The sequence below is a fragment of the Lissotriton helveticus genome, chromosome 6 (assembly GCF_964261635.1).
Source record: "Lissotriton helveticus chromosome 6, aLisHel1.1, whole genome shotgun sequence".
NCBI lineage: Eukaryota > Metazoa > Chordata > Amphibia > Caudata > Salamandridae > Lissotriton > Lissotriton helveticus.
Genome location: NC_136067.1, coordinates 932,811,123 through 932,838,491, shown reverse-complemented (window position 1 = coordinate 932,838,491; position 27,369 = coordinate 932,811,123). Strand labels below are relative to the sequence as shown.

At 44.6% G+C, this 27,369-nt stretch overlaps 1 protein-coding gene across 3 annotated transcripts in view; it reads left to right on the top strand.

Moving 5' to 3' along the window:
- Positions 1 to 27,369, top strand: part of DESI2 (desumoylating isopeptidase 2) — a 226,982-nt gene that overhangs the window by 43,673 nt on the left and 155,940 nt on the right. For all 3 annotated transcript variants that reach the window (XM_078648579.1, XM_078648578.1, XM_078648577.1), the window contains exon 2: positions 8,654 to 8,726. In XM_078648579.1, coding sequence (XP_078504705.1) covers positions 8,654 to 8,726 — 73 coding nt within the window. The remainder of the gene's footprint in view (positions 1 to 8,653; positions 8,727 to 27,369) is intronic.

Below are 27,369 nucleotides of genomic sequence, written 5' to 3'. Positions count from 1 at the left end.
TGGTGGTGTCAAGGATGACAATTGCACCACCCTTATCAGCGGGTTTTATTGTGATGCTCTGGTCCTTGGACAAAGTGTCAATTGCCTTCTTTTCTATATTGGAAAGATTTTGAAAGGTGCTCTGTTTAGAAAAATCCAATAAGCCAATCTCGTGGATTACTGCTTTCTCAAAGGCTCCAACCATGGAAGGTAGCTGTTGGAGGAGAGGAGTGAAAGTAGATTTTTTCTTAAGGCCAGTGTTGGTCTCAACAGCCATCTGGCCCTGATCTTTTGTATTGTTAGCAAAGAAGAAGTGAAGGCGGACTTTGCGAAAAAACTTCTCAGCTTCACTGCGCATTTGAAATGCATCACCACTATACGTGGGAACAAAACCAAGTCCCTTGTTGAGGACTTGATGCTCAATTGGACTCAAAATGCGTGTACTCAGGTTTACTATCAGGTCCTCATCACTTCCCGGGATGCCTATTGCTGCCCTCGCCTGCTGCAAGTGTTTGGGGGCTCTTGCTCGTCTTCCCAATGTACTTGTGGTTGACCCCTCCGTCTGCCCCTGCTCCGGCCTCGGCCTTGTCCCAAAAAAACCTGGCCGTCATAATATTGGGGCAGTGGATGGTATTTGGGCATCGGTTGGATTTACAAGGATTATCGCTTTAGAGATCCCTATACTTTGGAGGACTTCACTGGGTACAGTGTTTCTTGCGCCCTCCATTCATTCTCTGCATTCTCTTGGTTTTCCACCAATGGATGGGACAATAATCTGCCGCACATTCTGAATGTTTGGATCCACAAGTTTGATTATTTATGTAGGTTAATACCAACTGATTCCTCCACTTCTAAGTATAGATATTGATCTATCTTTTTTAACAACTCCGTACAGGTTTAACATTAACTTTAGTGGCCAGCTGAGGTCGCTTTCTTATTTGTTCATCACGCACCAGAGACTGCCATATAAGAGATGGTGTAATACAAAGTTTATTTACTGTATGTCGGGTAAAGAAATGGATGTTCTCTTTCTTCTTTTTCCTCCCATCTCTTTAGAGCGGGGCCTCTCAACCTGAGCGAGTGCCAGGCGAGGTGAGGCTTTTCCCCAACAATTAAGTGGGCGAGTTATTAGTAATCACAGTACAAATTTGTATTAAGTTTTGATACAAGGCCATTATATGTCCAGGTTATATAACCTCTGCTTTTTTCAAAAATTATATCTGCATGTATTTGTGTGTTTTCACAGGTGAGTTTTCATTGACCATGTTTTAACTTCCCTACCACCTAACATTCCAATTACGGTAGGCTTTTTTGCATGGTGCAAACTTGTTTTGTTAATAGACAGATATGTTTTACTCTGTCTTCACTTATTGCAGTAGTGTTTAACATCAGTAGGTCCTGAAGAAAGCCTTTCCGGCTGAAACATGTCGACCATTTCTTGATAGTAGTATTTGTTGGCACTATCCACACTCTGTTTTTTAACCTTGCCACTGTGGTGGCCTTCTCATTACAGTCATTTTCTTGGCACCACATTAGGCAATTTTAATTTTCACATTTTTCTTTTGTTTATACACTTTATTGAGCACTGCAATTTTTTGCCCATTCAGCACCTATACCACAACTTTCTGGCCTCCATCACTGGTGGATCATATACTAGGATTTCTCACAATATTACGAGTGAGCAACCTAGTAGATACCAGTCTCAAAAAATCCCAGATGACGAGTCTCCGCCATTTGGTGGGCTGATGGGTATATTTCTCGCATTTCTCACCTATTCCAGCACTTTCTCATGCACCACACTTTGAACAAGCAGACAATTTGTGAGCCACATTCAGACCTGTAGCATCACTTATGTATTTGTTGTCAGTTAGATTAGGGGATAGGATGCAATTAGGTCTTTAAATATATATTTCCCCTATAGACCCTCCTTCACACTTCTGTTTCTTAAGTAAACCAAATAGCCAAACATGGAATCACGAATCCTTACATCAATTTACAGTTGGGAGCACTTGCACTGTGGCACTGAATAGCAGGGGCACAGTGCCCAAAGCATCTAATACCAGCAAAAACACATGAGGCAACAGCAAAAATGGAAGGGAGACCCACGCCAATCGTCCCAAGTCTAACACCCCCATTATCCTTTTCAATCCAACAAACACTCACATGTCCACCGCTCAAATTGCCTCCTATTTCCCTATACTAATTCACCACAAATCCTTTTTTGGTTCAGGAGTAGTGTGCTACTTGCTGAAAAGCGCTTCAAGAGGTATTAAGCGCTATATAAATGCAGTTACAATTTTGCTGGCTTTAAAATGGTTTAAATTGCCCCCTCTCTGTCACCTAATTTGAAGTTTTCAACATGATACTATGCCTCGAATCCTCTTATGGATTTCTTTCATTATATTCCCTTACTACAGTGGTGTTTCCTTTGTGACGTTACCCTTTCATTCCAGATGCCAAGTTGCTCTATCCCAGGCTGCCAGTGATGACTGGGTGACTGGAGGCAACTTTTTTTCTTCCCTTGCCACTGTAAATGTAGTACATAGTCGAGAGTGTTTCCATCATCTAGCTTTCCAGTGTAACTGAAGGGACAGTTATTTATTGGTAGAATCGTAACCGCTCAGTAATAGGGTCTTGTATTTGGTAGAGCAATCCCATCATTGCTGGTCTTGGGGTGCCTCCAATCCACAGTGGAGTCTGCAGTTGTCTATCTAGCCAGAGGAAGATCTCCTCTGGTATGGGAAAGGACGTATTTCCTATTACATAAAGTAATCATGGCAAAATCACTATTTTGAAGTAAATCCATTGTCCCATTATTCATTGTGAGGGGGAGGGATCTCCAGCGAATGTCATCTGTTTATAATTCTGCTGTTTCTTCCCATTAATAGGCCTGCCCTTGGTATTATAGTAATATGAACGTGTTTGTACTCTTCTTTAGAGACTTAAATTTCTGGGGGAAGTTCTCAGATTATATTCCAGCCACTGGTTTTATGTAGAATGGAATCCTCCCACTTAATTTTATATCCAGCATGCTTGTCGTACATTTCGGACATATGGATAATCTTTTGTTTGGTTCATGAGGTTGTGCAATATAAAGCAGGATATCGCCAGCTTACAATGAAATCCTTTACCCTGCATGCCAGTGTTTCAACACAATGCAAAAAACTGCACGGAGAGTATCCATCCTTGCTGGGTGCCCTTTCTCATATGGAATGAACTGTACATCGTCCTATTGATCATAACTATTACAGGTGGATCCTGATATAGGAGGGCCACCCAGCTGCAGAATATTGGGCAGAATCTAAATCTTTGGACTGCTGAAAACCAGAATGGCCGATGCCAGAATCAATTGCTTTTTCTGCTTCTTCTGCTTCTAAAGAGATTATCACTTGGGGGTTCAGTTTTGGTTTGCCAACCAGTTGTGTAATCTTTTAAGATTGAACCTGGAAGAACGCCCAAGTAAAATCGTGACTGATCTTTGTGTTTCCGGAAGTTTATAATTCCCAGCTTTCTGGTTGCCAATGTTTTTGTTTCTAAATTTAATAATGAAATTGGCCGGTAGGAGGCACATTTATCTCTGAGTTTCTCATTCTTATGGATCATTGTGATGACCACATGCCCAAGGTGTGGGGGCAAAGTTCCATTATCTCCAGCACCTCTATATATGTGCTGCAGGTGGACTCCCAGTATTGTTGAGTTTTTTGTGTAACTCTCTGCTAACCCATTGTGACCCCTTGTTTTCCACTTTTTAAGTGATTGATGGCTTCTGTGACCTCTTTTGGCTTTATATAACTTAACATATCTTCCCTATCCTCATCACTTAATGTTAGTAGGTCCAGTTTACTTGTACGTACTTGATTTAGTTAAATCTTTCCCCAGTCAGGTTTTCAGGTACATAGAAGGTGTTAAGTATTGTGAAAACGCCCTTGCTATTTCTCTATCGGTTTCAATGGGTAATCCCGTCATCTGTTAATTCTCTTACCCATTTGGCATCTTCCTCCCTCTTACCAAGTCAAAACAAAAGCTTTCCCTCCTAGTCCACCCCCCCCCCCACCTCATATAAAATGCATGCTTCATTTCCAGGAATTTCTGATGCTTTGTGTCTTGCACCACAGTTTAGTAGTCTTGTTTGAGTATCTCGAATAGCCTTGCTAGCTGCAGGGTCAGTCTAGGGGCCGGTGTTTTTTCCAGCTTGAATCTGCCACCCTAAAATTCTGTCTTGCATTTCTCCATACGGCAATAATGTTCCTCATTTATGTCCCTGAGTACTGCCTTATATTCCTCCTAGAGCATCACTAAGGAGCCACTAGTTACCTCATTCTCCATTAAGTATAAAATGGGGTCGGTCCTGATCACTTGGCCTTATAGCTCCCATGCTTTTGGCCTCCAGTTAGTTTCTCTTTCACTAGCCTTCCCTTCTGTCGTCCAGATCAGGGGAGAATGATCCGGCCTCCTGTGTACCCCTCCACCCCCCCCCACACACACACATGCCGCCAGGAATTCTGGTGTCTTATAGGAGGAGTTGTTCCCTGTCAGAATAAATATGCGGTCTGACCTGGAGAATGTTTTATGTGGCCCAGAAAAATATGAATATTGTTGTTCACCAGGGTGTTTCAGCTTCCAGTTGTCTGAGGGGACATGGCCTGGCAAATTGTGAGACTGTGAGAGGTGCAATCAGTGAAGTGTTCATTTTAGTGGAAGAAATGTCCTGTCTAGTTAAGATAGCATAACACTATTGAAATCCCCTCCTATTACATGCAATGGGGAATTGCCTTTAATGAGTATAGCACCTACCTTTTCTCAAACACTCTGCTGCCATTGTTGATTGTTAGTTATGATGTTTTGCCTTTTGGGTCAAGCCATCTTTAACTATTTGAAAAGGGGGTTATACTTTGCAAGTTTTGCCAAATCTCTTGGGATATGCTTGTATGGGCTACATACCAATATTGACCTATTCAACTTTCAGACCTCTATCAGATGTGTTTTTTAGAGCAGTGCAGTGTCTGGGGCTTGTCAGTGTAAGCACTGGGCTACAATTCATGTTTCAATTTTGCTTCCTTGGTGATTTATTCTGCAAGAGTCTTTGAATTTCGTTGTTGTAGTCTATAGGGGTCATTTCATTAAGTTCTCCTTTCTCCTTTACTGTGCCCCTATTCCAGTGCCATGGTCATGATCACTGGGTGATATGGGAACTTTCATTTCGAACAATAACTGAAACATTCCCAACCTTCTTTTCCTTACCAGCTTTTCCTTTTTGTTCCTCACAGCTTGATAAGTGCTTGCAGTCAAATTCTGAACAGGTCTATAACCACCAGCAACAGTTCCCCTTAAATTAAAACTAACATGGTCCTGCCACTTTGCCACTCATCAGCTACGTTCTGTGATGACAGTAATGCAAACCGCTAATTAGGGGCAGAGGGGTGCAGATTGGAGTAGATGCCTTATTGCAGTCAGCTTTTTTGTCATTTTGCCTGCTGTCCAGAGCACTGTAGTGTTCCTTGCAGCTGTGAACATTTATCCCCAAATCATCAAATCCCAGTAGCATACACCCCATTGACCTAATCATTTAGTTCATGCAGACAAGCATGCTGTATAATTTATTTGATGTGCAGCTCTCATCTGGTGTTTTTTGCCTTTCTCTCTAGTTGCTCTGACTTTGCTTGTGACTGGGTGCCCCCTTTCCAGGTCCATTGGTCTTCTCATGAGTTTCTTCTGATATCTCTACAATGTTACTGATGGGGAGAGCGAGATGAGGGTGGTGAGTTCTTGGTTGTCTTTGCCAGCCCCGCAAATGCATCCTACACGTGTTTGTCCTTACTACCACTGTGTCAGTGTGGTCTGGTCAGCGTCCCGACTCATCATCCCTCGCAGTTGGGAGGGAGGGGTATCTCTTTTCGATCCATGCCCTGTGTATCCTCTTGCTTTTTAAAGAAGTAGGACTTGGACTGAAATCTTACTTTTAACTAAGCAGGGAAGTGCGGCATATACTAGAGTACAAACTCGCCTTTTTTAATTCACATGATTGCATGTTTTCTGTTGCCCAATTTTCATTTAGTCTCAGGAAAATAGTATTTTCATCGCTAAAAAGAGCACCTCATCCTTGATTCTAATTCGTCTAAGGATCTTGTTCGTATCATTGGCCTTTGGAGTGGGGGGGTGAGGATGGGGTTCCCCCTGGGAGAAGCCCTGCTCTCTGTGCGCTTAAAATTATGAAATGGCGAGAGAAATTATCTGTGGTTATAGGTTGTAGAGTTAGATTGCGGTCAGCCAAATTTTCAAGGACTCCACATGTTTTTCCCCTTTCTGCTCCCTATGGTAAACAACTACATTGGAGATATGTTTCTTTGCGAGCCGCTTTCTGCATCTTCCATCCGCAGTACCAGGTCCTTAGAGGATGCTAAAATGTGTATCATGGTGTTATTGTGCTCTTTGACAATATCCTCAAGGTCCGAGATTTGTACTTCTGAAGCTTGTTGGGTCCTTGTAGCTGAGACGAGGTATCGGACAATTAACCCTATGAATCACTCTGTTTATCCTGGAATAAAGGCAAGCAGGTTCAGTCTTGCTTCTCAGACAGCAAGGCAGTCCTTTAAGCAGCAGGGAAGTCCTTCTTTAACTTCCACAGGTCTAGGAGTGTTCTGATAAGTGGCTTTGGATGTCCAATATTTATACCTGGGGCCAGCCTTCGTATGCGAGGGATTCCCTGTCCTAACTCCACACTGGTTATGGAAAGTTCTTTCCATTTTCCTGGTTAAGTCTCCAAACTGTCTGAGATGTCAAAAGGCAGGGCTTGTCTGGGCTCAGGAACTTTGTGTGTAATCTCAGCAAAGCCCTTTGAAGTGTAAGTGGGGCTGGGTTTAAACCCCCCCCCCCCGTCGTCCTGCCAAGATGGCCCATTCTGTCCACACCTAACCCCCTCCTTTATCTCACTGTCTGCAAGCAATACAAACACCCCAACAGCAGAGCCATTTATCTGACCCAGGACACCAGCAGAATGGCACAGCTGTTTGGGATAAGAAAATGCCTACTTTTTAAAAGTGGCATTTTCAGGACAGTAATTTAAAACCTGACTATACCATTAAAGAGTATTTTAAATTGCAATTAATTTGAGTGTTAACAGCATTTTACAATCGGCTCTAAATCAAACTTTGCACTCATTAAACCAAATGTTAATCAATGGGAGAGGTAGGTCTTGCAACAATGACAAACATTAGGAGTTTTTCACTGGCAGGACATGTAAAATCTAACCACATTTCCTACTTTTTAAATACAATGAACCCCGCCCTATGAGCCTTTACGGGCTTCTTTAAGGGTGACTTATATGTTTTAAAAAGAAAGGTTTAGGCTTGTCTAAAGGTTTATTTTGCCAAGTTTTAACAGGACCAGGGTATGTGTAGTACCATTTACTAGGAACTAAATGTTTCAGTCGGGTATATGGTAATGATCCATGTTAACCAGTGATAGTCCTAATGCCAACAAACTGGTCCAGCAACAGATGGCAAAAATCTGGGGATAACCCTGCAGAAAGGGCCACGTCCAACACACATCCTTTATGTCCTGGAGTCATTGGATAGGCTCTCATGATGAGTAGTGTTAAAAGATATGGACAAATCCAACATCACTAGCAGTGATTCTTTCAGTAGCTATGTCTGAGGCAGGAATTGTTGTCTGTCATCTGCCAGTACTGTCTCAGCCCATGTGCGAGAAAAAAAGGTAGGTTAAAAGTTGTTGTTTTTTTAAAAATAATTTTTACTGTAATCGTTTTATGAAATTTTGTGCAAAAAAACTTTGAAAAATGTCTGAGGCTACAGATGACTCTGTAGTCCCTTCAAGGGTAGCTTTTTAAGTTAAGAGTGTACCTGAACTGGCTTAAGCTCCACATGTATTGTCACGTATGCAAAGGAAGTGTTAATTGTCTGGAAAATAGAGACAGTCAAAATGCCTTTAAAGATAGATTTTGTTGACATAAAATTGCCTTAAAAAAATGCTGGTTCTGTTCTGATCAAACACATTTTCCTTAGGTGCCTGTGTGCCAACAGGGCTATTTAGATTTACAATATTCTCCTCTTAGTTGTATTGAATTTTAAAAGGGCAATTTTTCGTTTTGCAGTTATATGTATTTGGGAAATTTTTAAAAAGTTACAAGCCTCAATTGATTCATCTACTCTTATTTTTTGGGGGATTTCTCTACTTCTTAAACAGTTCCGTGCACTGGGATCCTTTCTCCTGGATGCTCTTCTTGCACATACCTTTGTTCTTAGCAAGGATGATTTCAGTTTTAAACATAATCCTTCTGTGTTTTTTCTTAACTTAGTTTCACATCCTTTTGATTTTAACCAAATATGTTCTATTTTACTGCTGTGTGTAGTTTGCTGGTAACCAGGAAAACTGATTTAATTTGTGCTGGAACACTGCACATGTTATAAAATATATTGGGTAAATCTGTCTCTGCTCTAGTTACCTTCAGAGTGGTCCAATGACCACTTAAAGCTATCACTTCTCTCATGAAACATTGATGTTACTTTTTTGTTTTGCACTCCATCTCCAAGTATTTTGTTTTCCATGCAAATTGAACAAATAATATCTGTTCAGTCTACCACCTGACTTATAAAAAGAAATTTCAATTGTTTTGAAAATAAAATCTGCAAACATCGAATGTATTCTTTTATTTCAGTATTGGATAAATGAATACACTTCAACTCTGGGAATTGGAGTTTTCCATTCAGGAATTCAAGTATATGGCAGAGGTATGTATGAGAAATCCATGCAATTTGTTTAATCAAAGACACTCTTGAAGCATAAAGAGCTCACTGCAAAGTCCCATTTGAATTGTTTATTTTACACTATAGGAATACATGCCTTATTTGGGTATCCTTTTCCTAATTTCAATAGATTTCCTGAATAACTCGTTTTTAAGGCTCCTAATAGCGGGATCTATTTAAGTAACAAGAAGTGTGAATTTCTTGCAAAAATTGCTATTAGATTTAACAATCAAAGCATCACCATCTCATGATATGTAACTAATTCAAATTCCATCATGTTGACAGATAGCCTGCCGGTGTAAAAGTAACAGGTGTGAAGTTTTTATGAAGGGCAGTGTAGGGTAAAATCAGCTAACAAGTATTTAGCCACTTCACTATCCATTTTATCAAGGCTGTAAGACAATAGAAAGAGGCTGTCAAACATGATACTAAAACGTGTGGCAACAAAATTTTAAATCTGGATAAACCTATATTTAAAAAACATTTTAGAACATCTTTTGTGATTGTTTTTCTTTTATGTTTGTGATATGTAAATTTGGTGCATGATACAGGGCATGTCATTACATGGCAAAAGGAAAATAAATACTAAAAATGGGGAAAAACATGAATTATACAAGCCCATTTACTTAGCAACACATTATACTGAAAAATGGGGAAAGGTAAGGAAATGATTTGTTGAAGCAAAAAAAAAAAGATTCATATTTTGCTATATACTCATGTACTGAAGTGTAATTTACATAAATTCGGGTCCAAAAAGATTTAATCTGCTGTAAGCAACCTCAAGCTCTTCACACAGTCATTGCAATCTTTATAAAGTCTTCCTATGGAGTTGATCAGTGTGTCCAAAAATATAACAGAAGAACATATCCACAATGTACATCCGCTCATATGAAAAAATTACTGCATGTTGTAAAGCCACAATATAATCAAACAAGAGCAAAGACCAGGCTCTCCGGTTCAGAATCAGTGTATGAATGTCTACTCATAGTCCAACCTTAAAGTATTGTAATTGTGGCCATGCAACCTTCTATATTCCACAATAAGCAGTTCAAAATGAATGGATGTGAATTTCTATTAAAGCGAAACACAAAATAAGGTCACCTGAGAACTGGAAAAAAAAAGATAAAACTGGGTTGGTGAGTAAAAAGTAAATAAAGCAATGTTGCCATTCTCGTACAAAATGATTTTAATCATATCAGTAAGAATCACAGGCAGTAGAAGTCCCCTTCAATGCCAGTCTCAATCAGTCGATCAATATGAACTTTATTTAGCTTTTGAAAAAACCCATAAAAGTACAATGAATCGCAATATACACATCACTTACAAAGAAATACCTAAAATCAATAAAATTAGGTTAAGATCCCAATTAAAGCTCACAATAAGTTTAAAATCAAATGGATCCTAGAAACAATTTGCACAAACTGGGTAATATTCAGTACTCCGGTATCTGGTAATATTTATCACAACTTTTTCTGAACCTAACAGCAACTTTTAAAAAGCTAGAACATTAAGAACGAGTTCCCAGTCAAAACGACCCAAAAACAAAGTAGACGAAGAATGGCTCCATGTTTGTAGTTTCAAATGAAAGTCATAACTAGCAAGTAACATTGCAATAACAACAATATGCATAAACGTAGTAGCAGTGATGATAAAGGCCTGGTTTTCACATTTATTTTGCTGCGTTCGATCCCTGAAGAAAACCCATTCTCTCTTGACTTGCCAAATGAATGAAAGAAAACCAAACCCCCAAAAATTGTAACCAAATGTGGAGGAGGTGCTTTTGAAAACTATATTGGTTATATTGACAGAATCTCTGTGTAACCCATGTGCGACAGTAGAAATAGTTACTGAATACCTCGAGTGATACCATGAACTGAAAGTTAATTTTACATTGGTGGAATATTTTTGTTAACATATGGGATTTCGGGTGGGCGGAGCTTGCCAGCAACGGTGATGGCCGCCTAGTCCGTCGGCTCCTCCGTCTCGTAGCCCATCCGACCAGGAACCCTTGGGGTAGCAGTGCCCCCCCGTCCCTCCTGAACCCAGTCGCCACAACCGGAGCAACTGGTGACCAGTTCGGCAACTTTTCGCCGCCCTCCGACACGCGAAGGCTGCGGCTCGGCTTCTGCTGCTGGCGGCGTGTGTCACAGAGGTGCGGCCTGCGTGACGCCGAGGCGCGGTTAAGTGCCGGCCCGGAGAAGATTGGGGCTTGGGACCCCTTGGTGTGTTCATCGCGAGGAGCGGAGAGCTGTGGGCTGCCTGGGGCCCCTTAGAGCGGCATCGGGAGCCGCGGCGCGGAGCCACCGCGCTGCCCCCGGGTGCCCGCGCAGTGAGTATGGCCAGAGGAGGCCTGGCTGAGCAAATCGAGCCCCTGGCTCCGCAGGTGCCACTAGGCCTCTGGGCCTCACTACTCGGACCTGATTGAGAGGGCGGCGCTGCTGGGATTGCGCTGCCTCGCTGATCCTACCTTGGTGTCTAGGAGCGCGACGCCCCCCATAGCTTCATCTGGAACGGGTAGGAACAGTGAGTCTGCTGTACCCAGAGGACTCCACATGCGTGTAGGAGGGCCCGATTCCGCTACGCTGGGAGAAGCGCTGTGTCTGGGGGCACCTATGAGATCTGCAGTGGCACAGGGATCTCTGATCGCACCAACCACACAACCCTTTAAGGAAAAGTAGCTGCTGGTGTGCTTTGCCTTGCGCCACTACGGAGTCCCCCCCCACCCCCCCAACAACGAGGTGAGGACAGCATCGAGGATTGGCGCAGCTGGTGAGGGGCGCGTGTGGACATACCTACACAGACGTGCCTCGCGTTGGTGTGTGGAGGGGCCATAGCAGAGTTACCCCCTCCTTCGAAGTCCTACTCGTTGGAGTAAGATAGACGCACGCATACCTTGTGGAGTGATCGATAACCTCGCTGCGTTGGATGCACTTTGGCGCAGGACGCCAACACGGCTACTGGAAGCGGGCCCATTCATTTGCGCTGATCCATGGCTGCAGTACACGGGAGTGCTACAAGCTGGAGTTTACTGTTTTGTGGACCCTTTGTCTCACTGTGGCTGTGGCGGAGGCGGCGGGCATCCCTGTGTGCTTGCTTTCGAGGAGATTGGATTTGCCCTGTTATCCTTAGCACGTCCAAGAGTCTGATTGAATACTTACCACTCCAATACGAGATCTGGAGCTTATCCCTCCGCGAGAAGGTTCTCAGATAGGCACAGACGGAGAGGTGGGAATCACTGTCACTGTGACTCTGCAGAGGCTCGCAGTGTAGGAGCTTTTCGCCAGCATGGGGCACCCAGACAGAACGCAACCAAAACTTACTTTCGACTACGCCAAAAAGACTAAAACCACGGAACCCCCTCCTGAAGAGATGACTGATGAAGCTGGCAGTACCGATATTGGGGAAACTACAGAGTCTGGCATCCGAGGTTTTCTGCTAGCAATGGAAAAGAACTTGCAGAGTGGTATTGCGTCCTTAGGCACTAAGATGGACGTACTAACGTACCGTATGGATCGGATGGCGGAGAGGCTGGACAAGCACGCCGAACGTATAGACATGTCAGAACGCAGACTTGGCGAAGTGGAGGAAGCGCATACGACTTTGGACACTGAGCATAAGCAGCTGGGCAAGGTGCTCCAAGTACTGCAAGACAAGGCGGAGGATTTGGAGGCCCGCTCCCGCAGATGCAATATACGCATTACAGGCCTTCCGGAAACCGTCCCTACGGGCAATATGGAGTTATTTGTTGAGTCCCTCTTGAAAAAACTGATGGGAGACGATGCCTTCTCCGCAATGTTTGTCGTGGAGAGAGGTCATCGCACCCTTGGCCCGAGCCCGAGACCGAAACCAGGGGCCCCTCCGCGGCCTATAGTGGCTAAGCTCCTTAACTACAGGGACAGAGACACCGCTCTAAGATTGGCCCGGGAGAAACAGCCACTCCAGTATGAAGGATCTGCCTATCCCTGTTTCCGGATTTCACCGCACGGGTACAGGAGGCGAGAAGGCAGTTTGTGCCCACGAAGCGTCAACTACGGGATCTACGGATCAACTACGCGATGCTGTACCCTGCGAAGTTGAGTCAACAGGCAAGGAAGATCCACCATTTTCACCGATCTGAGAGCGCTTCAGAAGGCCATGAAGGACTGACGTCGCAATGCGGGATCGAAGCGCAGAGGAGGACGTGGACGCAGAGGGTGGCGATCCCATGGAGGAACAAAACTGAGGCTGCTCACAGATACGAATGGAAGTATTTGTAATGACAACACTTGTGATTGAGGGGTTGATATTGTCATGGGATTGAGTGGGACTGTTGCTTCCTGTGGGCGCACCTTATGATGGAACTCTATGCAATGGTTGTGCTGAGAGGTAACTCATTGGGTCTGAAGGCCCAGAACACTTGACTGGGGGATCGCTCTCACGGCGCTTCCTGGCCTTCTGTGCGCCATTGTTGCTAAGTTGCTCACCGGGGGGCTTTCCTTCTGAGACCGACCAACTGGGGGCTGCATTGCAGCTATGTGGTCACGGATAGCGGCTGCTGCAGCGTGCACGCTTGATTCAGTGATTTGCCGGACTCGCAGTGTGGTGGTTGTAAAGTTGGAACTGGGCATACATGCTCATTGAAATTCACTGTTTATTTTGTTCTTTCGAATAATGTGTTGACCTTTTTGGGGGGCGCTGCTTGCCTTTATAGGATTTATTTTTATTTTTTAAACTCGCATTGAGACGGAGGGGCGGGATAATGTGGGGGCACTATATACAGTACTGTTTGATATTGTCTCATAATGTGCAGGCCACCTACGCCCCCGCGTGTACTCCACACTCGAGGTTCAATTGTTGGGGTATTTTGTTGGTATCCTGTTTTATTTTTCTTGTTGTGTTTAATATTGATGACACTGTGAGGAGGGGTGCGGGGTGGATTGCTTCTAGGACTGTTAGGATGTGAGAGGGGTGCTAGGGTTGAGGAGCGCGGCCATGTTGGGGTTGGGCAGGCGTGGGGGGGGGGGTTGCTCTATGTTCTTATTTCTTTATTGCTGTTGTTGCTGATAGCAGACTTTGACTGTGTGTTAAATGTATCGGAGACCAATGTGGGCACGACGACAGGATGCAGTGCGCGTTGCTTCACTACATGTAGGGATACACTAGCGGACAGATATAGACGTCACCAGTATTATGGCCCAAAGCTTGTTGGTTACTGACAGTGACTGTGCGCACAACACTTCCCATCACCAGACTCAACATACACAAGACCACGATACAATAACAATACTGACGTGGAATGTAAGGGGACTGAATGATCACAGAAAGGTCAGGAAGGTGCTTCCATACCTTGCTCGCTATGGTATAGACACGCTGCGATATAGGGGCCTCCATGGACGAATACATCCGGCAGGTTTTACCTCCACCGCTAGGGGGGTGCTCACTTGGGTGAACCCAAAATCACGCCTGATGCTTACACCCCTTGAGACGGATGTCGAGGGCAGGTATGCCATCACTAAATGCGCTGGGAAGGGTATGACTTTTATTGTGGCTAATGCGTATGGCCCTGATTTTGATTGTCCTTTCTTTTATATGACCCTAGCCAACAAGATCAGGGCCCTCAGTGCAGAACAAGTCCTGTGGGGAGGCGACTTTAACCTTATGTTACAACCAGATTTAGATAGATCGGACAGGCCTAGCAGACGCCCTTCGGCCTCTTCCCGCGTTCTCACTGCAGAAATGACCTGGGACGGCAGGATGTATGGAGGTCTAAATATACGATGAGAGGTGGGTACACACACTACTCCTCACAACACGACATACACACTAGGATTGATTATTGGCTCCTTTCCTCACATCTACTCTCCAGAGTGCGTGCCTGCGAGACACTCCCGCGCACATACTCTGATCACTCCCCGGTGCTGGTTTCACTGGACACACTGCAGAAACGCCCTCCCCCCTTTTCCTGGCGCATGCCACCAAATGCTTTACTCGATGATGCCTTTCGGGAGGAACTTGCGATTGATATAGTGGACTTTTTTGATAGGAATGAGGGCACAGTGGATTAATTTCTCACTGTGTGGGAGTCTTTCAAAGCGCATAGGAGTTATAATTTCCAAGCATACTGGAGTACTTCTGTCCATTAGAGATCGACTGAAGCTGCTGGAGGCTCGACTTCATGACATAGAGACGCGATTGGTATGTGAGCCAAATGCGGACCTGACCCAAGAACTTGCACAGACGATCAGAGAGTACCATGAGGAGGCGGACACAGAAGTAAAATATTTAGGGAAGTACGCTATAGCTCGCTCCTTTGGAGAGGGCGAGCGTCCGGGAGCGGTGCTGGCCAAAATGGCTAAGCAGTGCAGACAAAATCCACCCCCTCATGTGGTGCAGTCTCCTGAGGTGGGAGAAGAGCAAACTGATGAGCAGAAGGCGGCTCGTTTTCTGGATTATTATGCCACCTTATATTCTTCCAGAGGGCCAATCTCGGATAGTAATATCCTCGATTATCTTACATATATTCAGTTGCCCTGGCTCACTAACACTCAACGCGAGTTCCTTATTCGTCCGTTCGAAAGGGAAGAGATAGTTTTGGCGCTGTTTCTATGAAAGCCGGCAGTGCTCCGGGGAATGACGGGTTTCCGGCGTCGTTCTACAGTGTTCCCGGACTTACTGATTCCTAAATTGCTAACACTGGTAGAACAGATCACGGAATGCGGGGTGATCCCTCCTACTATGCGCGAAGCCACTATTCTAACATTATTGAAACCAGGCAAACCTCCTGGGGACTGTGCCTCCTACCGACCGTTATCACTACTTAATGTCGACGCTAAGATCTTTGGGAAAATTATCGCAAATCGCATCAGCCCCTTGATTTCATCCCTAGTGGCGCCCGAACAGGCGGGCTTCGTGCCATGCCGCACCCTGACTTATAACTTACGTACAGTATTTGTAGCATTTCAGCATACTCGGCAGAACGTACCTGCAGAAGCGGTCTTCCTCGACATGGAAAAGGCGTTCTATTCTGTCGAATGGCCCTTCCTGCGAGCGGTGCTGCGGCGTATGGGGGTAGGGGACCTCTTTATTCAACTTGTGAACACACTTTACACCTCACCAACAGCGAGAGTCAGAATTGGCGCGGTTACGACTGAGCCCTTTCCCATCAGTCGCGGTACTAGGCAGGGATGTCCGCTTTCCCCCCTCCTCTATGCCCTTGTTGCGGAGCCGCTCGCCTGTGCACTTCGAGAATATCATGGACACCGCTGTATTCGGTTTCCCGGGTATAATTTAATTGTGTCAACATACGCTGATGACACCCTGCTTTGTCAGGGACCCGGAGGACAACCTCCCGAGAGTGTTGAGAGAGGTGGTACTGTTTAGCTCATTCTCTGGCATTAAAGTAAATTGGAGTAAAACAGTAATGTTCCCGCTCACACCAGCCACGAGTAGAGTAGAGTCGGAGTATCCCATACAATGGACCACCGATGCGGTTCGATACTTGGGGATACAACTCCACACGGATTCAGAAGTGGTACTTCAAGAGAACTATGAGGTGGCAGTCTCCAAATTGGAGGATGATGTGGAAAAATGGAAGAGCCTGCCACTCTCTCTTATGGGTTGGATTTCATTGTTAAAAATTACAGTACTCCCCAGTTTTTTGTTCCTGTTCAGTAACACACCGATGGTATTCTCACAGGTATTTTTAAACAGCTACATGCGCTGGTGCTCAGATTGGTGTGGGCAGGTAAACAGCCTAGAGTGGCGTGGGATATATTGATACGACCGTATGAGGATGGGGGCTACAGGCCCCCGATCTTGAACTGTATTATCGGGCAGCACAGGGTGCACCTGCTTTTGGATGGATGCACGGCCCTGTCAACGCTCCTCACATTCGCTTCGAAACAGTAGTGGCAGACCCGACGCCACTGCCAGCTTTACTCGCCTGCCCACGGGATCGCCGTACGGGCCTGCTAGATTCGCTCAATGTGGTCACGCGTGCATGGCAATGTCTCATGGATGCACATGCCTGTTCGCTGCTATACGCTCCAGATGCCGGGATTGACTGGTGTGCGTGGCTCGGGCCGTGCAGGGACCGTGGAGTTTTATCGGCACTTGCGAAGCTCAATGTCCATAAGATGGGTGATCTATTTCAAGGCGGAGTGGTCAGACGGTGGAGTGAGGTGTGTGAGGGAAACGGTCGGGATACTACAGCGCTCACAAAATTCCAGTTTCACACAGTGCGACTGGCTCTCAGAGACTTGCTGGGGGACGATATGGTTGAACCCCCGACTGTTACAGTGTATGACCGTGTCGTGACGGCCAAATCACCTGCCAAGCTTATCTCACGAATTTACCATGGCACGCTAGCCGAGAAAACGACACACTATGCCAAACCCCGACTAGTCTGTCAAGCAGATATAGTACAGGAACTTCTGGAAGACACTTGGAAGTATTGCTGTGCAAACATTAAAAGGGTGTCCTTGAATGGACGTCACCGACTATTGCATTTTAAATTTCTCAATCGAGTACATTACACCCCTGAGCGACTGTGCAGATACAGTTTGCGTGATTCACCTGGGTGTGAACGTTGTTCGGCACAGAAGGCTGGATTTTTGCACCTTGACTGGCTCTGCCCTGGGGTCGCAGACTTCTGGAGTGCAGTATTCCACAAACTGAAAGAGCATCGTAGACTGGTCGACATAGCTTTATTGGTTGCCAAGCGATGTGTGGCACTTACACGGATGAGGGGGCCGACGCCTACACTATCCAGGTGGTCCCGAGACATGCTGTATTGTTGCACACAATCGAGTCTATACAGTGAGCTTATGCCCCCCCGTAATCGCCCCAAGAACTACTGGTCATTGTACATGGAGAGGAGGTCTGTGGAGGATAGTGGGGATGCGGGTGGCACTGAGCCTGACATTGTGACGGGGGCGGATACAGAGCCTTGAAATACACTCCATCTACATGGAATATTTGAGGATGCCCTATTAATTGTGCCTCTCCGTTGTTGTTGTAATTTTTGAATATGCCAATAAACACAATAATTTTTATTTTTATTTTTGTAAACGTAGGGGATTTCGGTTTGTGTATCAGATGATTACATGCTTAGACTGTAACATTCTAAGAGCAATTTTGTTTTTACAATAAATCCATACATATTGTAAATTTATTTATAGTTCTCATTAATGCCGATCTCCAAAGTTACCACATGCCCCAGTTTACACTTGGCAATTGGTGGATCATGCAAATATTCTGTCCAGAGAAGCTCTGCTAAAGCTTGTCATCGGATTTATTGAATACATGCTTGAGGCAGATGGAGAGCTGGGTTGTGACCGTATTCCCAAGAAGGAAGTGGGGCAGAAATCGATTCTTGACCTTCAGATACTTGATTTTTTTCCCCAGAAACGAGATGTTCAAACTAATGACACTTGCTCATATAGTTGCTGTGCATCTTCACATAGTCCTACATGTATTTTTGTACCTCGATTACTGGCTGCTGAAGGAGGCATGCCTTTGCTAGCTTCGGACCACCTTTAGGCAGTGGAGTCAATATCGCCCTCTCTGGGATTCTCCATAGAGTCCAAATCCCATCTCCAGTGCTGTGAAGTGGAATGTCTTTTTCGGGCTATTCTGGGCTTAACTGCTTTCTGTAATAAGTCCAGGACATTCAGGCAATGATCCTGATGTTGCAGGTGGGAATTGCTTTTCTACCCTGCACTGGTTTGAGGGGCCCTAGGATTCTGGACATTATGCCTCCTTCTGGCACCTTACACCTGTTGGCAAATGCATGCCCTTCAGTGCAGTTTCTGGTTGCAGCTTACTCACATTGGGGACTCCTGTTGGACAAGAACCATATATTTGAGGCTCAGGTCCTTCAGTGGTGGATAAGTGTTGCCAATTTGACCTGCAACTGGCTGTTTTTTTGCCCTTTCCAGATCTCAGAGTAGTGGCAGATCTCATCTCTGGAATGGGGAGGTCACATGTACAAGGTGAAGGTTCCAAGTCTCTGGTCCAAGACGGAATTGTATAATCTTAAATTTCATTTGGAACCCCAAGCCATCCAGTTGGCCCTAGAGACCTTTATCAGGGACCCGTCGATCCAGGTGCTGATTGACAAAACCACCTCCACATGATTTGGAGTGTGGAGGTATGTATCATGCCCCATCTTGAGGCTTTGGTTATGGCTAGCCCATGACAGGTTTTCCCGGACTGTCAATCACCCTGTGGCATCCCTCAGCATCAGGGCAGATGAGCTCAGCAGTCTTCATGAATGGCATCTGAACCGGGAGGTAGTGCACAGTATTTTCGCCTAGTGGGTGCAGCCTTGGGTGGTCTATGTTCTACCTCCAAAAACACTCAGTGCCCAGTCTTCTGTGCTCTAGAGTTTCTTTTTATCTGTATTTAGGAAACCTGTTAAGCCCTTTGTGGAGTCTCGGCTTTCTAAATGCATTTCCACCTCTGCAGAGGTTCCCACAGGTCCTGTAGAAAGTCAAGTAGGGCCAAGCACAGTCCATTTTGGTTGCCAGGAGAGTCGGGTACCTCAAAGTTGATCTTTGACTTCTGGCACACACTTAAACTTCCTCATCAAGAGGATTTACTTTTCCGGTATAAAGGAATTTGTGGAGTGAGGTTGAGTGGATCCAACTGCAAGGCTTTGATCTACTGTTGGAGGTAGTGATTTTCATCTTGGCTGATTGTCTTACTTCTGCCAAATCTATTTATTCAGTGCTATGCAGACAAATGACCTGGCTTGGCAGTTCGGTCTGGACTGTTCCCATGAGGCACAGAGTCAAGACTGATTTGCAAACTGGGGTGGCAGGGTGAGCAAAAGAATGATGGATGAATGTTTTGCCATTGTGCAACATTCCGTCCATCTTGTGTGTTTTGCTGTTCACCCTATGTGGGAAGGGTATGCCCAGACGTGGGTCCCGTTCTCACTAAGCCACTGGAGTCAAGCTATCCTAGGATTCTTGATTCCGGTCCATGGAAGACATGGCTTGGCAGTTCGGTCTGGACGGTTCCCGTGAGGCACAGGTTCAAGACTGATTTGCATATGGCCATGTCTGAACTGGGCTGGCTTGGTGAGCAAAATAACAATGGATTAAATCCAGATCTGTGACTGGGGGTGAATGTTTTGCCATTGTGCAACATTCCGTCCATCATCTTGTGTGTTTTGCTCTTCATTGGAATTGCAGCGGTATATCACTTTGGCGAACTGCTGTCATTTTCAGCTGAGACTTCGTATATGACCTTCTTCCCTGAGACACTGGTGCTTAGGACTCGTGCATCCTTTTTCCTGAAAGTGGTGTTCCCTTTCCATGTGTTGCAGTTACGTTCTTTTCTTCACCACCTCACTCTAAAAAAGGTTCACTTGTGCCGATTAAGGTAAGGCAGTTCAGTAAAGCACTTTATCCTGATGGGCTGACCTTAGCATCATGCTGTGCCACGCCTGTGCCAAAAAGAACCTCCTCAGGGTGTCCAAGATCATTTCACCAGTGCAAAATAATCCTCTTTTGCTCTGGCTCAGGCAATCTCGTTTTGGACATCTGCCAGGCACATGGTTGTTTGCCCTTCCCTTCAACATACAGCACTGCAAAAATTCACAAGTCTTTATTTGTACATTTGTTGGCTTCTGACAAGTGAACTGAGTTTGCGTCCACCATACTTGCACTGCTTATGCCAGTGGTCTTCAAAAGTTGTTATTCCAAGCACCCCGAGCACAAGGTTTTTGAGTCGGTGCCTCCTTAAACCTTCAAAGGCGGCGGATGGAGTTTAGAGTAAGGAGGCGCACTAAATCGTCAACACACTGGGAATTGCACAGGTGCAAAAGCCCCATCCATAAACCCTCATTAAAGGTAAATTTAGATGGACTCTGAAAAGTGCAATCTATTCTTTTCTACAAAGGTCTACCCTGAACACTAAATTTCTGCCCAAATATAATCTACAAAGCGCTTACCTAGGCCAAGCCCTATCTTGACTTAATTTGCAAAGTTGTAGCTAGGACCCATTCTACAGAGCACTATTCAGACATCCTTTACAAAGCCCCATCTGTTCAGACACCACTTTATAAGACCGCATTTATAGTTCTACGAAACTCCATCCAATTCTCATGAAAAGCTCTAATTAAAAATCTCCATAGAGGGATCTTTGGAGCCAGAGCAACCTGTGCCTTCAGACTACTTGGTTAAAAGGGAGAGTACCAGCACCTCCCATCAATGGTTCAATACTTATCAAATGAGTGTCAGCAATTCTGAGAAGTAATAGTTACTCTGGGATTTGCATACCCACACAGTTGTCAACTCGCCTGCAAATCGTATGTGGCACGCCGTATTTGAAGATAAACAAATTGATCTTTTCTCCTGCAGATATATTGGAATCTCCTTAGATTGCTCATGACTGATATGACTCGGACAATGGTGTACAGTTTGCTCGCATAGTGCCGATTTGGTTCAGTTTCCTTGTTCATAAGATCACCAGTAAAGAGACAGGCAAAGCATAACCGGCTATCCTCATAGCGTGCCAATTCAGAATGGCATGGGTGCGATGTCAGGAGGCCACATACTTGTAGATTAGTCCGTCTCATAAAAACCTGCTCAGCTGACATAAAGGGTTGCTGAAATATAGGCTAGCCTGCCCTGTATTGCCAAAACATTCTCTAACCAGCATCTAACGCACTGGAGACCACCAGCTGTGCAGAACACTGAGGCGAAAGGGAATGGAATTGCTGAGGAAAGAGGATCTGAACAGAGAGAGGGGTAAAAGAGGTTGGATGTGAGAGCTGCGGTGGAAGGGGGTGGCTCTAGCTGATGGAACAGCTATCCTGAAGGGGGAAAATGGTTAATTGTGAAAGGGCATGAGGAGCTAAAGTAGTGGAAGATGAGGTGCAGTAAAACAGTAAAGAGTGGAGGAGAGGTGTGATTAAGACCCTCGGAGGAAGGAAAGCATATTTGAGTGAAGAGATAGAACATCATATGAAAGCGGGGGAGGTGTATCACCATGAAGGAAAAAAGATAAAGCAGAAGGATGGTAAAAGTAGCTCGGGCAAATTGAAGGAGCTGGAGTGAGCGGAAAACTTATATGGGGCGCGAGAGGTAAAAAGTCAAGACAAAGAACTGGGTTTAAATAAGGATACGAGCTGAAAGTGCCACATGATTGTAGCCATTGGCCCTCGAAAGCACAGACAATTCACATCCATGTAAATGGTTGGGTAGTTAAAAGAGAGCAATATTTGAGGGGCAATAGTCCCTTGTACCCTGGGCCCTGGTGCCTCTGGACTTGCTGAATTATTGATGGGTATAGCCCTTGCAGCAGATTCAAGAGGAGGAAAGAAGAGTGGGGGGATGGAGGAGGGAGTGGGAAACTAGCACAAATAAAGGTGTCTAGCATTGCTGAGCTACACCTGGCAGAGGAAAGTAAAATGCAGAGGCCTAGGAATAGAGGAGAGCTAGGGTGAATTGGAATAGGGAAGCTGAGTCACAACACTCTACCTCATACCTGCTCTCCATTATGCTTGGTAGGGAATTTAAGAAGAGCTGTTAATCCTGTTGGTACATTAAAGCCGATAGACTATGGTTCTTAAGGTTTCTGACTAGACCCCGGTCTCAGCATTACTCTGACCTGAGAATACCTGGGACATGAATAGTGAGGTTGGGTGAGTAGGAGGCCCTACTCTTTATTCCCAAATGCCTCCAGTTTGTTGTATTTTGTGTAATTTCTGTAGTGTATATTCAGTCTCAATTTCTTCTAAAGAACAGATGTAAAAACAGTGCCCCTACTATTAAGAGAACATTTACCCTAAGAGTCCTCCCAGTCTTAAACTCTTTAATTTTGCAAACAAAAACTGTCATGTTACTATACAGTGGAGGCACACATGGGAAGAAATGAGAGTAATTATACTTACTATCTCAATGTGATCTAAAACACCATTTATGCTGACAAAATATATGCACAATTTCAAACCCTTTTTTGGAGAAGTGTCATTGCATTGCAGTTTATATTGTCTGTATAATGTATCTATTCCTGATCTCCGTAAAGTAGTCTTTAAACCTTATTGGTTATGACTCACACCATTGGCTAATATTCTTTAAAACAGTCACAAAAAAATCAATACATTTCCATGTAAAGTGGCCTTTAAGCTGTCTCATTTCTGACCAGTGTTACTGTCCTAAAAAGCCTTAACACACACCATTTCTTAGAATGTGCAGCTCCTTGAACCTCTGCAACCACATTTTCGTCTTAAAGTCAACAAATGTGTCTTGATGTTTCCATTTCAATCCTGGTCAGTCCTGAAACACTATTCTTGAAATTTCCACTTATTCTCCCCATCCCCCAAGTTCTACAAAGTCCTCAGAACCTCAGTAAAAACACCTCACGTCAAAGCCCCATCCCCTTCAAGCTCCATCCAGACTGCCCCTTGCTGGATATATAATACATTGGTATGATGTCACGATTCCACAGTTGCATTTTTACTGCAACTGAGATTTAAAAAAATGTATGCAGACACCTTTAAAAAGAATTGCAAAGTTTTTTCTCAGCACAATACGTCATCCTTCCTGCTCACCTCGCTTTTTCCAATAGGCTCTGTCTTCATACACACAGGGAACAAAAGAGCTGCAATAAAAGCCCAACTGTCTTTAAAAAGTAAGGTAAAAAAACACAACAACAAAAATATACCAGAAGAATCTGTGACTGAGTTTGAGTTGCAGGACTCTTGTTACCCCATAGTTGTGTAGACTTGCACCCCCATCTGATAACTCCCCACCCGACCGCCCCCCAAGTGGATGCACCCCACAGTTTGTTTGCAACTGGCTTAAGCAGAATTCCCAGGCACTAAGTTACCACTTTACTTGTACCTGCACTAGTTAATCTGGTCATCTTCCCAAGCTATCTTTACCTTCTCCTTGGGCTTTTAGGAAGCAGGTAATCCGTGTGTAATACAAATAATCCGCTAAAAGGGTGCTTGGTTGTGCCACAATGAGGTATCACAGTTGTTTGCTCTGTTCCTTAGGCCTCATTTGGTTTTGGGCACTTCGGCCCAATAAGGGCCCCCCTCTGAACGAGAACCATTTTTGACTTATATTAGTTAGTCTCCACCCTCCCCTATCAGAGGGGTAAAAAAGATAAAGAAGCAGAACACCAAGAACTGATCTGACGTTATACTTTCATTCTAGTTATGGTACCTAGTTGGGCTGGTGAGGCCTTTACAACTGGGCCTGTGATTGAAGTAAGAGACACTTTTGTGGATGTTACTTAAATTCCCTGATGTTTGCCTAAATTTCTGAGGCCACCCAAGTGCGATCTTCTCTTTATCTTCTAAGGCTGCATAGGTGTTTAGTTCACAAGCGACTCTAGCTCCTGATGTGCAGGAAGTGGGTACATTAGTGATGTAAGAGCATGGTGCTAGTCCCAACAGCATAGAAAAATGACTGAAGGGAAATATGCTGCTGTCCTCAAACTCACTGCTGATGCAGAGGCAGCGTTGGGGCCTCCTCCAGATGCTGGTTCTCTGTGAAGTTTGACTGTGAGATGTCATCTCCCCCCTCCTTTAACTGATACAGCTGGATGGAGGTCCCTAAAGGCCAAATGTGGGCCTTGGGGATTGGAGAAGAGTCGGCCATTTCAGTCAGAAGGTCTTACTTTGGAACAGTATCCAAGTCCCCCTCTCCTTTGTTGCTTGAGGCAACTAGACACTTTACGCCTCTTTAGAGGGTAGTATTTGATGCTCCAGTATAAGCATGATGTTAGATGGCCTTGTAAAGGGCTGGGAACTAAGGTACAATATGGGAACTCAGAGTCCCTCCTGATTGCTTTATCAACTTTGAGAGGAGCCAGGAAGCTGCCTTCAGTTGGAGGGAAGCCTCTTAGATGATTGTTTTCACTTAGGCTGATATGATGGTCCCCTGATTGCTAGGCTGTGCAATTTGTGGGTCTGTATAAGTATTGGAATTTCTAGAAGCAACTTCTCACTGCAGATTCTTTATCTTTGAATATTCCCCAGGTGTCAGACTTGATCCAGAAGATCTTGAGCAGTACCTCTGCGCACTGATATGTGGCACCGGCAGCTCTGTGTCGACTTGGACCATGCCAGGTGGGGTGTACACTCTGCCTATAAAGGCTCAACCCCAGGGGGCTGACGTCCGTTCCTTTCTTGTAAGATGTGACCGGTCTTTGCATATCTTGACCGTCACAAAATAGAACCTTGCTATCCTACAGGAGACACATTTTCTAACGCACTCAAAATCACATCACATATCTAGGTCGAGCCCCCCCCCCCCTTTCATTGTGTGAATTCATACGGATTACTCTCCTTAAGTCTGGTAACAATCTGAGAGACCTGACATTACCACCGACTGGGCCCAAATCATCCTAGTGCCTCCCGACTGGGCCCTGGACCCGAAGAGTGTGGTATCCCAAGCTCCTGGGCGTGAGTATCTGTGGTTGGATCAGTGCAAGATACTGCACCCAAACCTGCGCATGGTCAACCTTCATGCTTGAAGATTGAGCAGCAAAAGCGGAGTGTTTTCAATCTTATTTCACGGTTGTTGATGTTATTCTGGGAGCCAGGTGTCCTTTGATAAAATCATGATACTCCTGCAGTTGGGATGAGTTTGTGGCTTGGTGTTTCAACAATTATGTAGACCACGTTCATGCCAAACTGTCTGAGGTGTTGCTGTTCGTGCTGTCGTTCGCTCTGCAATGTTAAGGGTTATTTGTCTGCTATCTCTGCTTTTCTGTGGTTGCGGAATCAGCCTTTCCTGTTCAAGTCACCCTTTGTGACTCCTTTCTTGAAAGGTTTGCAACATGTTTCCACCTTCCCTTTTCATTAGGCCCCCGTGGGACTTGATTTTGGTTTTAACCTATCAGATGTTTTCTCCCTTTGAACCCATGCATAGCTATCCTCTTAGACTTTCGACCCGTAGGCCGTCTTCTTGGTGGCCATTACTTTTGTGTAGGGAGAGCGATCTTCAGGCCTTCTCGGTTAACCCACTGTATTCTACCTTCTACCAGGATAAACCGGTTCTTCAAATGCATGTCTTCTTTTAGCTTGCTGGGGTGGCACCTATATAGGCACTGTTGACGAGAAGCCATCTGTGCTGCATACTGGCATGCAGAGGTACTGCTCAACATTTTTCCTGTTTAGCACCTGGGGAATATTCTACGGTAAGGATTCTTTGGTAAGAGAGTCTCTACCAGATATGGTGTTACCGAAACTAAACTAAGTAACCTATTCGTTTGCTGGTGCAATGAGTAAGTAAGGTTGTAAGTTTTCAGAAATGCACTGCGTCAGGCGCATGTATCCAAGGATCAGAGGAAAGTGGAATTATGCAATAGGAAATTCAGGTGGAGCAACTAAACGACTTGTAAGATGCTCTGGAAGAAGTCCAAGCCTTGTGAAGAGAATTCATTTGGAGCACCAGGACAGCTTAAAAGCCCAGTGGAAACTATGGATGGTAGGCTAAAAGCAGTGGAGGCAAATAAGACGTTGATGGCCTTCATGGTTTAGAATAGGTGGCAAAGATGATGGAATCTGAGTTTCAAGGGAAGAAAGATTTGCCTCAACAGATATTATATACTGTGGGAGGGGAGTTAAGCTTAGGTTTTTCAGATCAAAGAGAGACCGTGGAAAAGATCTGAAGATGTTAAAGTAAAGCACACTTGATGAATTCATTGTTAAATAAGGGGATAGAATGTTCTAATCAATGTTGTTAAATGATTAGATAAATTCCTGTTTAATAATTGGATATTGTATTGAATATATTAGTGGTTCTCTGAGATAGATACTAGCAGTAGTCTTAAATTCTATAGTTTCAGCTATAATAATCAGTTTGAGTGTTGCTGAATTGTGGTTATTCTGCTTCAGTTTCAGAAGAACCAAGAGAATAGTGCACAGCTTTCAAATGTTTCGGGTTTTGTGTGAGCATGCTGAGCATACAGTAACTTTTGGTGGGTAAAATAGAACTTCTGACTGGATGCCTCTGAAAATGCCCATATTGGTTTTAAATCTTCCTCATTGTTACTGACTATAGCATGTTTGACATAGCTCAAAAAATGTTCTTCCTGACCTGCCCAGTCCACTGGTCTGGCAAAATACTGCGGAAAGTCGGAATCCAACAAAACAATGTTGGGTGGAATGCTTGAAGTAATCTCAGCCATTGGTAAGCATTCGGCCCCCATTCCTTCATTATTTTGTTCACGATGCCACCTTAGAATGGAACCAGCTTTATGCTAATCAGTCTTGGTCCTGCTCCAATAGGAGCAGTCCAACCAAAACTGCCAAATCAAGACTGGTTTCTGTCTGGTTGGGCTCATCAGTGATTTGCAGTTTGGCTCCAGTGGCACTCATTTAGTTTATGATAACCTCACATTCTTTCTGTTCGTAAACTAGGCAGACTCCTCTGTTCAGATCCTCTGGTAATGTTACTTAAAATCCCCAATGAGTTTTATTTTGTGTCTGGTGCTTGCTATCTAATTCACAGTTTGAGTCTACATAACCAAGAAGGAAATGATTTTAGTTCTGATTTCACAGAAAAAGAAGAGGGCCATAGCAAATGTTAACTATATAACTTAGTTTCATATTGTGTTCTTTCAGGGGACAGTGGTATGGGGGAGTTATAGGTTGGGGACGTATGAATGGAATCATAGTGTT